The following is a 17476-nucleotide window of genomic DNA, read 5'->3' on the forward strand; positions in this document are numbered from 1 at the left end:
TTTTAAGTGTAAAAAAACTCCATTTTGAGGGCCATGTAGGCTCTACTTCACCCTATCTCTCATCAAGTGGTAGGAGCAAGGGGTGTAGTGAGCCTTGATGTGTGCATGGCATGCAGCCTTTTAAAGGCATGAATGGGTGCTTAAGAAACCAAACAAACCAACAAGTCACTTGTAAGCCTTTATTGATGATGCAAAGGTATGAATGCAATACATGGCTGAAGCTATACGATACAGTTTGTATTTAAGATTGACTTACAGGTGCCTGAAAGACATTTTACCCATCATCACATATGTCACACATTTTAAATCCCCACCATCAGCAGTGATATTAAGGTTTATTGCAGCGTTTTAATGCGAAACAGAAGCAGCTGAGCCTCTTCAGGAGCATCTGTACTGGCTGTCCAGCTCCACCCCTCCGTACAGACTCAGTTTGGTGGTTCCCCAGCTGAACACATTTCCCACCGTGGTGCTGTTTCTCTCACATGACATCTGGTCCCGGATATCTGCTGTTGTCAGCACATAGTCCCACACGTTGACATCAGTCATCTTCCCCACAAAGTCGTCTGCGTTGGAGATGCCCAGTATTCCATCCTGGTCTTTGCCCAGGATGAACACACCTCCAGGGCTGATTGTGTAACCGCTCTTCAGGTACCGCTGCTCCCCTACCATACCGTTGATCCATAGCTCCGCGCCACCGGTGTGAGACGACCAGGTGATGCAGTAGTTGGCCCAGTCATGGGACTTGAAGTTGTGGGGCAGGTTGACAAACTCGTTGCCAATCCAGAGGCCTACCTCTCTTGTATCTCTGTCCTCGCTGATGGAGATCAGCAACTCATTGTCGATGCCGTTACTGGCATAGGAGATGGCAGTGTTGACCCCATCAGCTTGAGGCAGGACATGCATGCAGACGGTGAATGAGTCCAGCTCCATGGCATGGCTGAGACGGGCCAAAGCATAACTTCCAGAATTTTTCTCCTGGAAGTTGAGCACCAGAGGAAACAGAGCGCGGGGTTCTGAGGAAAATAGAAACACTGGAATCAAACTGGAGAGCAAGAAACATCCATCTACCTTTCATCATCCACAGTCTCAGATTCAATCAGAATGAAAACAAAACACTCACCATATCTGGTGGGCCTTTGGTTGCGGAGTCCACCTTTCAGGGAATAAGTAAAAAAGAGTGTAAATATGGGCGCTTTCATTTCACACCTAGCCATTGTGTGCAGGTTTTATGACTCGCCTGAATACATATGCTTTCCAAGAGACGTTATCAGACCCTCAATCTTCAGGAGCCTGGATTCAATCTCATCTTGCCGACAAAATGCTGAAAGGACAAAAGGTGACATGGATTAGACTCAGGCCACGGTTGTGCCCAATTTCATTTCTGAGGAATAAATGATGTTGTGTAATCATACTGTCGCAGTAAGTTACACACTTCCTTTCCCCAGGCGTGGCAGGAAAGATGACTCCACCACACGGTCGTTGAGAGGCTGGGCGATGCGGTAATCATTCCACAAGGTCTTGTTGTCCATGTCCATCAGAGTACTCTCCAGTTTCCTGATCTAAACACAACAGAGAAGAAGATTAAGCTATGGCATGGCACCACATAATATTCAAAATAAGCCAAATTTCTTTAAATAGTTCCCATCTGGTTCTATATATTACAAAATAGCTGATGGTATTGCTTTTTTTATCAGCTAAATTTTGGAACAAAGGCCTCCCTGTCCACTGTACCTGGTTATGAGAGAGAGTGATGGGAGTATCAAACACAGTCCAGAGGATGCTCTCATAGCAGGGCGGCGTGGTGAGGGAGCCCTGGTATCTGAAGAAATGGTTGAGGTTCTCGGGGAGCATGGAGCGCACATCGAGGTTCGATATGTGCATGGACTGACCTGTTGGGATCACATTAAAGGATTACATTACCCACAAAATGATCATTGTATATCAGTTACTCACCCTGTGTTACACTGAATTCATGAGGGAAACTTTGTTTTTCTCACATGCCTCTGCAGTGAACAAAGAATCCAAAAACTTAGAAAATTCTTGATGAATTTAAGTCATAGGGGGCCACATTTAACAACAGCAAAACTATATCAAAACATCTGTTAACAAACTCTCACACATCTCGTGCAGTAAAGTCCAAGTCTCATTTATCCAGTCATATACCCAGTACTTCCTAAACACATGCCTTTTTGCTTAAATTGCAGCATTTGTGTTTGCCCGTGTGTGCTCTTTGTGTGTTGAAGTGTTAAATAGTAATGTCTCAGTGAAAATTCAAGTGTTTGGGAAGTACTGAGTATACGACTGGAAAAATGAGTCTTAGATTATACTGCACAAGTTGTGTGAGGGTTTAAATGGGTGTTTGGTATAGTTTTGCTGTTGTTGAATGCAGCTCCCTATAACTTGAGTTCATCAACAATTTCTCTGTTTTACAATTTTTGGTTTATTGAATGCGAGAAGCACAGTTTTCATCACAAATTGAAGGTAACAAAGGGTGAATAACTGATATACAAAGGACCACTTTGTGGCTTTTTGATTCATTTAAAAGGAACACCACCTAAATGAAGAATTCCAATGTTATTTCCGTGGCCTTGGAAAGTTCAATAAACATTTGTGAACATGAGTTACTCTCTCAAAGTCAGAAACCACAGAAGGAAGTCTCAAACTTGTGATGTCATCAAGTATAAAGTCTGGAGCTGCTCCACAGACAATGAAGGTTATCTAGAACATCTTTCACCATTCATTGTCTATGGAGCAGCTCCAGACTTAATATCCTATGACATCACACGTTTGAGTTTTCTAGCTTTTGGATTTGGGAGGGAGTTGTTCATGTTGACTGGACCTAATACTTTTGGACTGTCTTAGACCACGAGAATAAAATACATGAATTTGGGGTGAAGTTCCCCTTAAAAGTCACATAAATCTCAAGCACTGTGGTCAGTTAGTTTCTGTGTGCAGTAACTCACCTGCATATTTGATTCTGGCCAGATTGGAGATGAAATCACTGTAGTATGTGTTCTCAAAATGCCCATCCTGAAAGTAAACCAAAACTGAAGCATAAATGTTCAATCATTACAGACGACACAAGTGTGTGTGTAAGCATGTGTAAAGGAATAGAAATGGGGGATGTGATTATTGGTATAAGGGTTAAATATATTAAACCTTTAGCCTTGTTTGCTCATTGTATGTTAAGATAATTTGTATTTTCCAAAGACCTGGGAACACAGTAACATCACTTCAAAATCCTTGAAGGGCAAGAAACATCTGGCAGGTTGTAAACAAGGGAAATGTTTCGCTTTTTAAGGTTTCTAAACTATGTTATTTGGTGGTAAAACTGAACGTAAGTGCACATAAGAAGTTCATAATAACCCCCCGTGTCAGATACAAAAGGTCAAAGTTGAGCCAGAATGTCGGTCTTTAAACTGTGATGGATGTTTTTAATGTAAACCTTGGTTAATTATTCTACAGTTAACCTTTGTTTTCCCTTCACAATACATTACATCCTGCCCCATCTGACTGATGTCCTCAGATGTAATTAACTGTGATTCTCCTTTAAACTTCCATGTCAGTGCATCTATATCATTTGTTACTAAATTAGTTTGTCCCAATAGCACTAACTCTCTGCCACTCTGAGCTGCTATCACAGCGAATGCCAGCGGCGGTGTTGCTGCAGAGATGACGTCTCGCAGCTGAGAGCCGCTGACTGTCTGAGATCCGGAGCATTCCTCTGGAAACAAGCACTCATTCAACGTGTCGCCGTGCACATGAACATTCAATAGAGTCTTATACCCAGCAGGATGACTGAAACAAAGTATCATACACTTCACAGGGCATTTGGTAATCATTTTTTCAGCACAAAGATGCCCTTTCTGTAAACTTCCTATAGCAGAACTGATGATCATTTATTTAGAAATAGGGCTGGCATCCTGTGCAGATTTCAAACAACACGGTGGGCAGACAAAGCAGAACATAGAGAAAAGGGAACGAAAGGGTTTGTGGCTTACGTACATCGTAGAAAAACGCGAGCACTGCCAGCCCGTCCGGCTTATCTCTGGCTTCAGTAAAGCTCTTGTACTTGTCAGAATTGTAATGGACAACATGGAGCTGAAAGACAAGGTGGAAATGCAGAACAGGTTAGGTGCCAAAATAAAAATGATGACGTGCTTTACAAATGAAAATGGCTCTTTTAAGAGGCAGAACATGTATTAGCTTTAAATTTTGTTCAAATCTTAAATAAAAAACAAGCAAATTAAGGCTGACTTATAGGCAGCAAAGAGATACGTTTGCAGGGAAATATGCTGATGAAAATCAAGGCCTCTGTCAAATAAATCTGCATCGAGGATCATTTTTTTAAAATTACAAGATGTAGGTACTTCTGGTTTCCTTACTGATGCAATCCTGACATTACATACTTTGATGATCTGTTTTGTTCTACGCTGTGGGAGTGAACTGATGCTGTGTAAATGCAGTTTTAATTCATGTTCACTGGTGCATTTAAAGCCTGTACAGGTCTGTGTACAGAAACGTCTCTGTTTGATCAGTGTAGGCTCAATGAATGGAGGATGTTAAACCTGTCATCACTGCAGTGGTGACACCAGCTTTCTATCTACCCTATCTTTGTTTATAGAGCCGCACATTTATTTTTAAAGACTCAGCTTTAAGTCAACCTCGGCCATGTAACGAATGCCGTCTATGGTGTGCTCTGCTCCGCTGGCCTCCAGGTCCCAGCCCCCCCAGTGCAGGTGCATCTGGACAGCTGTGTATTTTCCCGGGAGGCCCTTGGTGATCACCATCGTGGGAGGCAGGTCGATTTGAACTGATGGAAACATAAAGATAGTCAGATATTAAAGGCAGCATACAAATAATGATTACTGTGCATACCGGCTAAAGTCGTTCAGATTTTGTAATGATTGTGTGTTTTCCATTTAAGTGACCCTCGGTCACTCAGCAACAGCTGTTATGATTTTCACTCTACTTGGAGTCTCCTCTACCAGATACCCTGGAGTTACTCAGAGCTTGGTAGAACAGCTTTCACCTATTTTGCACCCTGGTCGTGGAATAACCTTCACAACACACTACAGCATCATGAAGTTGTGAAAAACATGGATTTTGTATTATGGCTCTGTTGTCCCTGAGTGTTTTTAATGTGCTCTGTTTTTAATTGTTCCTTGTCTGTTTTTGACATGCTGTATTTTATAAGTTTTGTAACCTTGTGATGGTGTACTATCTTGGCCAGATCTCCCTCGAAAAAGGGAAAGAGATTTTACTCTCAAGTGACTTCCTTGTGAAATTTAAGTTAGCCTGATAAATAAAAAAACAAAACAAATTTATTTAAGATAAGATAACATAAGACGAGACGAGACAAGATAACATAAGACAAGACAACGTATGACAAGACAACACAAGACAAGATAACATAACACAAGACAAGACAAGATAACTTAAGACAAGACAAGACAACACAACACAAGATAACATAAGACAAGCCAAGACAACACAACACAAGATAACATAAGACAAGATCAGACAACATAAGACATGACAAGACAACATAAGACAAGACAAGACAACATAAGACACAAGACAAGTCAACATAAGACAAGACAACATAAGACAAGACAAGATAACATAAGACAAGACAAGACAACATACGACACAAGACAAGTCAACATAAGACAAGACAACATAAGACATGACAAGACAACATAAGACAAGACAAGATAACATAAGACAACACAAGATAACATAAGACAAGACAACATAAGACAAGACAAGACAACATAAGACAAGACAAGATAACATAAGACAAGACAAGACAACATACGACACAAGACAAGTCAACATAAGACAAGACAACACAAGATAACATAAGACAAGACAACATAAGACAAGACAAGACAACATAAGACAAGACAAGACAACACAACACAAGATAACATAAGACAAGCCAAGACAACACAACACAAGATAACATAAGACAAGATCAGACAACATAAGACATGACAAGACAACATAAGACAAGACAAGACAACATAAGACAAGACAAGACAACATACGACACAAGACAAGTCAACATAAGACAAGACAACATAAGACAAGACAAGACAACATAAGACAAGACAAGACAACATACGACACAAGACAAGTCAACATAAGACAAGACAACACACGATAACATAAGACAAGACAACATAAGACATGACAAGACAACATAAGACAAGACAAGACAACATACGACACAAGACAACATAAGACAAAACAAGATAACAGATGAGAGCAGCTCAAGAGTCTGATTAAAGAGAAAAAGAAAAAAAGTGATGTAGTGCTAGCCACAAAAATATTACAAAAGTACAAATAAAATAAATAAATAAAACTAAAATAATGTGAAATCTTTATTCGCTATATGCCTGTACTTATACAGATAGCGTGTGTTATGTGGGCTATGTTCATGACTGATATTTCTGTGAAAAGTTGTGCAATCTACCACAATGGACATAAAGTACTCAATAATTCAAATATATATTATTGATGAGAAGTGATGCAATTTTTTTTTAATCAAATGAATAGGCCTACCATCGAACAATATTGGTGCTCTGGGGGAAAATGTGCATAGATTACACAACTCACAAAAGGTTTGAGAATGTGTTCATTGAGTTTTACACCATAGAGAAATTAAGGAAAAGAGGGAAAACTTTCAAACATTTGAAAATCTTGACAGTACAATGATCAGCAGTCAAATACAGTTTTGTGACTGTTCAGGAACTAGAACAGCAGAAACAGTGACACGACCCTTTAACAATGACTTCGTTCTGAGGTTGAGAAATTTAATAATTTTCTCCATGCTTTCTTCTCTTACCGGAGTGCCCGTTGTTGGTCATCTGAAAGGTTCCTTTCTGAGCATCATATCCGGTAAGCTCCAGCTGCAGCATGTCTGGGTTATGTCTCACGCTTCGCCGCTGGATGTCTATTGGTGACTGCTTCTTACCGCCACATGAAGGGTACTTAGTCGGCCAGTGCATCTGGTCCAAAGCTCCCTCTGAATGATAACAACAAGCCCCGAAAAATATTATCATATTGTAAAAATCCCCCACAGATAAATGAATTTAAGATGCGACCTTGTTCGAACTATTGCGATATATCAGTCCTTGTTTATGGATTTTAAACCATAGTGACATGACACGCACGGGACTTGCTCAACTGGATATTGTGGCAGCTGGTTGTGTTGTACTTCCCGATGGTGTACACTCTCACATAATTAAGTGCTGCCACGCTGTTTGCATACACCTATTAATTTGTCTCTGTGACTGTCTTCATAAGCTCTTGGTGTAACCACACAGTCTGACTGTGGTTATCCACCGGGGTATTTGGCAAAAGCAGCGCGCGCCACACTGAAAACATAGCAACCAACTGCCTCGAGTGAATGTGGGATAATAACAAGAGCCTTGTAATATCCAAACAACTTGGCAGTTTCTTATCTCAAAACAAATACGCACTGGAGAGGTTGTTACGCGCGTTTTACGCATCAAACATTTAAATCCAATATAACTCCGCCACTTTTGTTTTTTAAATTAGGCGTGTGATTTAAATTAATTTGTAAAATAAGGCGCCTACCTGTGTATGTCCAGTGTATTCCATCATGAGGAATCCCAGCTCTGACAACACAGACCAAAACAGCGGAGACGAACACAGAGAAGAGCTCCATCGCTGCGCCTTTGCTCCTTCACGGAGGACACTGGCACCTCACAGAGGTTTTCTCACTCTACATTTAAACTGCGAGTGGAGGGAGGTGTTGAAACCTCTGCTGAATGAAAACGCCCAGAGCTCTACCCAGCAGCCTCACAGTGATAGGAAAAGACTGTCTCATCTGATAAATGTTATTAAAAAAAGAGCTGAACTGTTATCTCCCAGTATGAAACAACAGAACATTGCCTGCAGATTATTCTACTCCTATTACAGTATCAAACTACATGTATTCACCTCAGGCAAATGTCCCAAATAAATCATATCAGGACAAGTTGATCTCATATTTGTGTTGAGAAGGAGATACAGATGTTGTTGCCTTATAGTGCAGTATTCCAGTCATACCTCACTATCTGAAGTTTTTAATATTTTCATTTCACTTGTGCTTCAAAGGAACTTTGTCACTTTTACTCACATCCTTTTTGCTGAGTAACTTGCCACTCGAGTTCACAGGAAAAACCACAAGCACGTTCATGCACACTCACCTGGTTGGTAAACTCACTTTGAAAACCCCCAATGGCTTCTGATAAAAACACATGAAAACCCTTAGTAGTAGGTAGTAAGAAATAGAATAATATGGCATGTATCACCTGTTCATGCACACCAGTCACAACATGTCCAACGACTCAACCCTACATGCCAGAGCTGTTCAGCGCTGAGGTGTGAGTGTGCAGTTCGCCCAGAAGGATTAATGTCCTCACAAAGACATAGTAATAAGGGAAAGTGAAGAAGTTCAGAGGGGGAGTCTTAGTCAGGATTTCAGAGAAACAGTTCAACATTTTGATTATTCACTGTCTTGGTGAGAACTGGATGAGATGATAGATACCACTTTCGTATCTGCATGGTGAATATAAGGCTTCAGCCATAAAGACTGGAAAGGGTTTACTAATGAATACACTGTGTGTAGTTTGTTTGATGTGTAAAAATCGAAGAGTAAAAAAGGCAGCCCAGTCACTGTCCATTTGTACGTTTCATACGTATCATATCAACATTTCTAAAGTGACATAGTTGTGATGACATATATGAGTTGACTTTGTCATCGGGGGTAAAGGGGATAGTGGATGGTGTGACAGCTGCCAAGCTGCAAAACACTGTTCCAATCCAACAAACAACAACAGTTGTTTTCTAGCAAGCCATCGCTGTGTATCCAGTGGGAATTATGGCACCAAAACTGGATATTTAAAAGGTCCAGTGTGTCAGATTTAGGCTGACATATTGGTAGAAATATGAATTTTTTTAATAACTATGTTTTCATTAGTGTATAATCACTTGAAAATTAGAATTGTTGTGTTTTCATTACCTTAGAATGAGTCATTTATATCAAAACAGAGTGGGCCCTCTTCCATGGCTTCTACGGTAGCCCAGAATGGTCAAATCAAATACTGTCTCTAGTTAGGCCCATTCACGTTTTCATGTTTTCAAGTGGGAGAAGTTTTCCTTGTAGGCTTTCTCCATGAAATCCCTTTCCGTCTGAAATCTACTCATTTTGACCCAAACCCCGACTTTTTTTTTTAAACCTTAACCAAGACATCCCTTTCTGGTAGAAAGCCCTCAAGGAAAATTTCTCCCAGTTCGTGATTTCGTGTCGGCCACCGTGGTTCTCCTATATGCTTTGAACACGGGAGAAGTTTCAGTTGATTGCAATCTGCGACCTCACCACTAGATGCCACTGTTCTTCACATTAGACCTTATAACCAAAACATGATCTTTTCCAAACCATAACCAAGTAGTTTTTGTGCCTAAACCTGACCATGTTAACCACAGTGCTGTTAAAATTTATAGTTTTAACATATCCACCACATAATAACATACAAATGTAACATACAATGCCAACATTCATTCTGGTGGTGGTGACTGGGTTGGAAAAAGGACGATTTGCAATTTCACGCTGAGTTATGAACTGCATTTTTTCTTGGCTGAGTGTATCTTCCGCGGTAAGTTTGTTGGGGAAACAACAGAGACTTCCTAAGGTTTATGTGCTCTGCTAAGAAATAGTCTGCCAACCCCCCATAAGTTTAAAACAGATTAAACAAATGAGTGCAGGTCAGCAGAATTTGTTTCCTTTTAACCAACCATGTCTCACCTCTGACTCACCAAAACTCGATACTTGGTCAGTGGCCCTTAACATCAGATACTGAGACACAGAGGCAGCCATTAATAGTGGTATGAGATGCACTGGGCAGCTGCATTTATTTGATACTCTGAGCCCCACCATATCCTGTGAAAACGGAAATGTATTTTGAAAAGACACAACGCAGATAACATGATGTACCTAAACGAACAAAACCAACACAGGAGGGGCACCTAGAGAGTCATAGGGCCACTAGCCAGGTGGCTGCACACTAAAATAATGTCCAAAATAAAATAAGTTTGGAAGTATTTAGTCAAAGAGAGTCCTCATAAATGTAGGGATACAAATCCTCTGTAAGTATGTTTGTGTCTGTGTGTGTGCAAAGACCTGATTGAGTTACAAACTGATCAAAGCACCCACCTTGATCTAGCCTCAGACCCTGATTGTTCCCCTCACATCCTTCCTGTCTATAACAGAGTTACAGCCTCTCGTTGGCCTGCACTTGATTGATACCAGTTGTCTTTGTGTTTGGCTATCGACACCTCAAGGCTGATAAAAACAGTTTTAAACAAGCCCAGGTGGAGAAAACAGAACAGACCTTTATGGGTGAAGTGACAGGAGAACGTTTTCTACCCACACACAGTCTGAGATCATTAAGAAGCCACAGGTTTGATGCCCCACGGCGCTCAGCTTGCATACACCAGCACTTAGAAATGAACCGAAGCTGTCTTTCTCCTCAGTAAATCACTGTTTATCTTTGCCTCAAGGACAATAATAGTTTTTAAAGGTCTCGGCGACTTAAATGATGTGCTGTGATGCTACGGCCAAGCCTAGTAATTTAAAGCCCACATATGGTGAGCCTGACATATAGCTGCAGTTATACGTAGTGTCCTGCGCTGGTTCTGTGGTGAAGACGAGACAAAGCTGTCTGAGAAATACACAAAGCTAGATCTTATCTTAAGAAAGTTAATAAAAGTAGAATTCTCTTGAGTGCAACTGCTCAAGTACAGGATCAAATTTACAACAAGTGAGAACTAAAACTCACTACATGACGCCTCGTCACAGGGATTCTCGGTTTGACCTTTAAAGTGTCATGTTGCATTTTTATGAGTCAGATGGGAATTTATTGCACTCAATGTCTCTCTTTTCAATCTCTCCCAGTACCCTGTTGGGAAAATAACAAGAACCTACCACTTAATAATGTAGTTTTGATGATGTGTGATGGCGATGGCAGTTAACAGGCCTATTCAAACCATATGACACCAAGTACCTCGACTCCGTCCAGTACTTCTATCAACCATTAGAAGAAGTCTGTGTTGCCCAACTGCAGTTTGATCTAGTCAACAGTGGGATTGAAAGAAACTTTGTCGACTGTGATGATAAAATCAATTAAAGTTACTAAGAATAGATCAATATAACAGAAAACATCAAATAGCTAAAGACAAAAAATATGTATCACATCAATAAGAAGAAAATATGTACATGCTTAAACATTTATTTGCATTCATACACAGATGTGGAAGCCACACATGCGACACATGTACAAACAAATGTGTACACACATGCAAACATGTAATGGTGAACATTTAAGAGATTAATTATTTTACCAATGGGTTTGTTTCTATCTATCTATCTTTCTATCTATCAAAGTAACTGCTGGTGTACTTCACACATTTCTTTCATCTGCAACATGTCAATCTCTTTCACCATCAGCTGTGAACTCTGTCTTTGTATTTCGTGGTTAACAACTGTCTTGACACCCATCCAGCCTTGTTCGCGAGACATTTTTCTTTTTTGTTTTCTAAAACTACGTTTATATATTGTTTGGTCTATTTATACGTTGAAGTTCAAATGCTTGGTCAATACTTTGGACATAATAGTACACGTTTTGTACAACTTCCTGTAAATGTTTCATTGTGTTTTCTGCTCGACATTGTATATAGTATTTTTCAGGCTATGCTATCTATCCATTTTTGGTAACTCTCTGCTGTTTGAACACAATGTTCCTACATGGTAGGGACATGTAGTGAGGGTGAACTGAGAACATCTGGCCAAGGCCCCCGTCCATGGGGTATTCAACTCCCACCTCTGGAAGTATTTCTCGTGCATCCCGGGGTAGGTTGGGGACATGGAATCCGAGTGGTCCATGTTCTTGGAGCTGTGGACAGAAGGTTGGTGGTGCCTGTCATGGTGGCAATCTGAGAGGCCATCAGGCCGAACACATTCTCACTCCTACCCCATCACATAGTTACATTTTGGTCGTGGACTTTCCGCGTCCACATACGATGTGCAAGGTACCCTGTGTGTGTTGGTTGTTGATGTTCTGGGACTCTGTGTCAAGTTCTGCCTGTTACATGTATTGTCTTCTTTCAAAGTACACTTCAGTTTTCACAGGAAATTTAATGTGTACATGCAGTCTCTTTCAAAATAAACACACTACCTAGGTACAACACCGCAAATTGACATTTTTTTCCCTCCAACAACAAACGCACATAGTTGGGTTTAGGAGAAAAGAATAGGGTTTGGCTTTAGAATCTTACAGGACACAAACACCACTCTCTCGAGTGAAAGTAGATGTTTGTTGGACCTGTTCACCGCTACTCCCGTGCCCCAGTTGGACTTTTGCCGCCTTAACTTTTGTCCTTGTCCCGCCACGTTTCCCCCTGATGCCACCGGGCGCCGTGTATCATGCCCAGAAGGGCTGTAGCCGTGGTGGTCACTGAATCAAAAACCTGGGTGTGGGAGGAGTTTGGGGAGGCTATCGAGACCGCTGCTTGGAAAGGGATGTCTGGGGTGCTTTGCTTGGCCTGCTGCCCCCATGACCCATCCCTATATAAGTGGATGACAATGGGTGCATGGGTGGTATTGATCCCATTCAATGCTTATCTTATCTTAAAGTAGAAACAGACAACTTTTAAACTCCCTCCTCTAGTGTTTCCAAGTGGTATTATGGTTGTTGTCACTGTCACAAAGACACCTGGTTCGCTTTCCGTTAATCGCTGAGTAACTACCTCAGTTTCCACAGTTACTTTGCTTGTTCCACCGCCCACCATTTTAACTACTGGGGACAGTAACTACAAAGAACTTACACTGATGCTAACTGGGGATAGTTACAGAGAGCAACCAGGGAAAACAAAAGCACTATCCTCTCCCTGTTTTGGTTGTGCAATGGCTGACGCACTTCTTTTCTTCCATAAATCAAGCCTTCATTGTTTGAGGAGATCTTACCAGGTGGCAGACAGAAATGCATAATGACAGGGAGGCATATATGGAACTAATCTAAATGAAGATGGTGCCAGTATTCTATAGTCACTACATTGTGCAATTGACACTTCTCATAATATTGAAGCAAAAAAACCTTGTCAGTTTCCACGTTACCTCATCTTAACTTTTCTTGTGTTGTCATTAACTGAATCAGAAACTTAACCAAGTTATTTTATTCATGTTAAAGTATTAATGTGATTAAATGTAGCCTAAATGGACCGACAGAGCTAGATTACTATCTAGATTTTTACTTAAACTAGGTTGTTGTCCTTTTAATTGCTTATAAATATCAGTGTAACTTCTTTTCCTGCCCTGAGGAGATCCTTAATGAGCTGTATACAATGAACTGTTTGAACAAAACAACACACATATGTTTTTTTGTGTTTGTGACAGTTAAATGCCGTTAATAGTGCATCTGAAACCACAGATAACTTGAGTGATGAATGATTAATGTCTGTGTTGATACTAAGACGTTTCCCTCCAGACATTAATCTGTCACGCAAATCATGCACACTCACATAGCTGGGGAAGTTGTGTTTCTTAGAACTATGTCGATATGTTTAAAAATATATTTAGTTGTTAGAAGTGACCCAAGTTATTTAGTATGCATGACAGCTTAGTGTTTGTTGGTCGAGTTGTCAGGACATGCACGGTATAGAAAGAACTGATGTGTCTTAAGTCTTCATTTATTTATTTCTTAACCAGGGTTCTTTCAGCATGAAAGCTCATTCCAGGAACGCCCTGCTTGCTCAGTTGCACACGTTCACACCTGGAAGCTGCCCAGCACAACCACTGAGTCACTGAGAGGCTCCATTGTAGCAAATTAGTCTGACATGTGCGGCAGCTTAGCAGTGGTAATGACATTTTTTCTGAGGACGTGAGGCTTTCTCTGAAGAATTAAGGTGATGGGATTTTACTGTCATCATCACAGCAATGTAAATTCATGCATGTCATATTTTCTGACAATATCACAGCAGGTGTAGATTCCTGAACTGAGGATTCATTGGAGCCAGAGGGCATAGATGCAGAGGAGCTCATATTCAGCCAATCTCGCTAAAATACACTGCATTCCCTTTGGCTCGCCATCTATCCCTCCATGCAGGCTGCCTGGCATCAGGAGGAACTGCTGCTTTGGTTTTATGGAAAATATTCTAAATTGCCTGACAGCAACATGCTACAGATCACCAACTCTTTTATGTTTCCTCACATCCTGGTGCAGCTTTCTGATGTTGACCAACAGATTAGCAGCGTGGCAGCCTCCAACCATTTCACAGGCAGATGGTGCAAGTGGCACCAAAAACTCCAGATACCACCAGGTGACAGACTGGAGGTGAATTCAGCAAAGGTGAATGTGTGAGTCAAAGGCAAAGGTTATCATTTTAAGATAATAATAATAATAATAATAATAATAATAATAATAATAATAATAATAATAATAATGAGCAGTGGATAAAAAGTGAACAATGGATTAAAGGGAAATACAGTTATAAATGTGCATTTTGCAAAATACCCTTGAGCAGTTGCCAGTCCTGAGCGGAGAATAGAGGAAGTTTCTGTGGAAATAAAACAGCAGATTGGCATTCTCACACTTCTATAAAACAAGTAAGACATGATGTGTCAAAAATGTGAGCTTTAGATGTGCTGGTAGATGTATTTTGTTATTTCTGGACAGAGCCAGGCAAGCTGTCTCCCCCTGTTTCCAGTCTTTGTGCTAAGCTAAGCTAACCAACTACTGACTGTAACATCATATTTACCATATGACCATGAGAGTGGTGTCAGTCTTCTTTAACTCTCATTAAGAAACCAAATGAACAGAAATTGCACCCAAAATGTTAAACTTTTCCCTCAAAATCTAATCCAACACTCAAAGCTGGACTAATGACAAAACAAAGTGTAATCTGAACCAACTTTTAATATGTCACATTTTCATAAGTAGCAGCAAATGTTTTTATTAATGGTTAACATCTACTAATGAGGCCTATAATAAGAGCATATTTGGGGTTTTGACTAATCTCTTTTGCTGTTGATTTTCCTCCTCATAATATAAGTCAGTTTTTTTTAAATAAAATAAAGCAAAAGAAGATAAGATAAAATAAGGTAAAATAAAAAAAAAAATAAAAATAAAATAAAATAAAAAAAAAAAAAAAATCAATCCCTTCTATTAGAGTATAGAGTATATATAGAGTATAAAAGTAATTTAAAAAATAGATCAATAAGTTAGATTAAAGGGAGGGGGGTTAGGTTTCTATATATTCATTGGGTGTATGTTTGTAATGTCGGGGTGTGGTGTTTATGAATGATGGTGTGCATGTTTGTTGTGGGTGGTGCACACCAAAGTAGATTTGTAATGCCCCATCAATGTTGCCATTACAAACAAAGTCATCAATAAAGGGATTTGTTTCTCATTTTCTTTATTAAGACATCAAATTGTAAATGTTAGTAAGTCATTAATAAAATCTTTTGAATCTGTATTTCATTTTCTTTTTTTAAAGATTTCTTTGGACATTTTGCCAGTTATACAGGACACGCCTTAACCATTAGGCTACCAGGCCATGAATCATAAATTCAGCAGGTTCAAATGCAAAGTAAGTCAGTGATGAAGAGATTTCACAACAGTCTGTCAAGTCTGCAGTTGTAAACAATTTAATTTTGGTCAAGATGCTCAACAGCTGTTTTATTGAAGGCCAGAGGTCAAATGGGCCAGTGGAGTATCCTCCTGAGACCTGAACTTTTATTTGGTATGTATTTTTAATTTCTCTTAGCCATTTGGGACCTGATAAGTATAAAAAACTAAACATCATCCACAATAATAAAGTCCCAATATCCTCAAAGGAGCTGATAAATAAACAGGTTTCACCCATAAAATGTAATCAGGTTTTGGACCTTGTCCACATTTGTGTCAGGATCGGCTGCAGATTGACTTGGCAGAGATGGCTGCCATCTTTTTTTTTTTTTTTTTTTACATGGTTTAGTGTATTGTGCTCTTACTACCACTAGATGGGACAAAAAAGGACAAGAACAACAGGTCTAAGTTAAGTAGAATGATGTGTAAGGTCAAGTAAACCCAAAATGTAATGTCCTTATATGAGGACACAAGGTCTCAGGAGGATATTCTCTCAGATGAATAAACAGCAGTCTGAAAGTTATTCTTATAAATGGCTTATAGTTGATCTATGCAGCATTACAGAATTATTATTCACTACTGCAACCATTATTTGAAAGTGGTCCCCAGTAACCTTCTCCAGGACCCAAGATAGATTTAAAATTTTAGTCTAGCTGTGCATGCTTTCTTATTCCTCAGTATTTCCACTTTCTCATGAATACAGATGCTCATAGTGATGTAAGTGTTCCTAAATAGGTGTCTTTCCTGCTCAAACATGCCGTGAAGGGAGCCAACAGTATGCAGCTATGTGAGATTCAATTTGTGGTTCAGTCCACTGCAAAGCTGCTGGAGAAAAGCTTACCGTGGATTTATGATAGCGTCTCCCAAATCCTCCATACAGTCCATACATGGACAGTATGTGCAGCCAGTATCAGGGATGAAGTTGCCAGGAATTACAATTTGTATTTTGTACAGTAGATAAGTAATTGTTCCCTCAAATTAATAATTCTTACTTATGATTTATGCCCCCAAATGCTGCATGTGCTCTGCAGCTGATTTATAGAGCGTGGGCACATTTTTATTCAAGCATAGGTCATTTTCACAGAGGACATTGTGACATGTCACAGTAGGTAAAGCACAGGTGCAAATAATACAGTGGATGATGGCTGAATTCTATTTAGCTGCTTCAGTTTCAGGGTACTGGTATTGTTCATGCTGGTTCGATGTAAATCTTAGTGAGGGACTTTTACTTTTAAATGAGTATTGTTACAGGGTAGTATTACTACTTTTACTTATGTTCGAAAACTTCTTCCACCACTGCCCTTAAATCAATTTCAATATTGACGACAGAATAGACAACATGAAGTTTAGTTTAACTTTTTCCAGTTGTTATACATCTGTGCTTTAATACAGCAGCTCATTTAGAAAATACATTTACTCTTTAAAATACCAGGGTTCATCATGATAGTTGGCCTAATCACAACAAAATACCAGAGACAGATTTTTGAAGCTGTTTCCTTCCCTCTGAGAATTTGTCGGTTTATTGGATAAATATACTGCATCAATAAATTCCTCCATCCTCTGTACTCCATCCATAGGTGCACATGTCTGCTGGAGGCACTTGTTGCAGTGACATTTTAATGAGTGCATGTGGGCAGCAGATGGCGCAGTCGGATTTACCACTGACAGAGTCTCAAGGTCACTGCAGCAGGCTTTCATCACACTATAGCTCCGGCAGCTCTGATCTGCCATGGATGCTGCTGCACTCATCGCACTGCGCAGCTGCATGAAACCCTGTAATG

The 17476-nt window shown here is 40.0% G+C and overlaps 1 protein-coding gene across 1 annotated transcript; it reads right to left on the reverse strand.

Annotated features, from left to right (window-relative positions):
• Positions 1 to 165: 165 nt before the first annotated feature.
• Positions 166 to 7768, reverse strand: ca6 (carbonic anhydrase VI). Its single transcript, XM_033628167.2, has 10 exons — positions 7609 to 7768; positions 6854 to 7033; positions 4665 to 4813; positions 4006 to 4101; positions 2964 to 3030; positions 1732 to 1889; positions 1433 to 1559; positions 1238 to 1321; positions 1121 to 1153; positions 166 to 1013 (listed from the first exon to the last, which is right to left on the reverse strand). Exons 1-10 carry the CDS (start codon positions 7697 to 7699, stop codon positions 379 to 381), a joined length of 1620 nt encoding a protein of 539 aa, XP_033484058.1. The 5' UTR covers positions 7700 to 7768; the 3' UTR covers positions 166 to 378.
• Between the last annotated feature and the right edge of the window lie 9708 nt (positions 7769 to 17476).

This window comes from Epinephelus lanceolatus, chromosome 8 (assembly GCF_041903045.1).
Source record: "Epinephelus lanceolatus isolate andai-2023 chromosome 8, ASM4190304v1, whole genome shotgun sequence".
Classification (NCBI taxonomy): Eukaryota; Metazoa; Chordata; class Actinopteri; order Perciformes; family Serranidae; genus Epinephelus; species Epinephelus lanceolatus.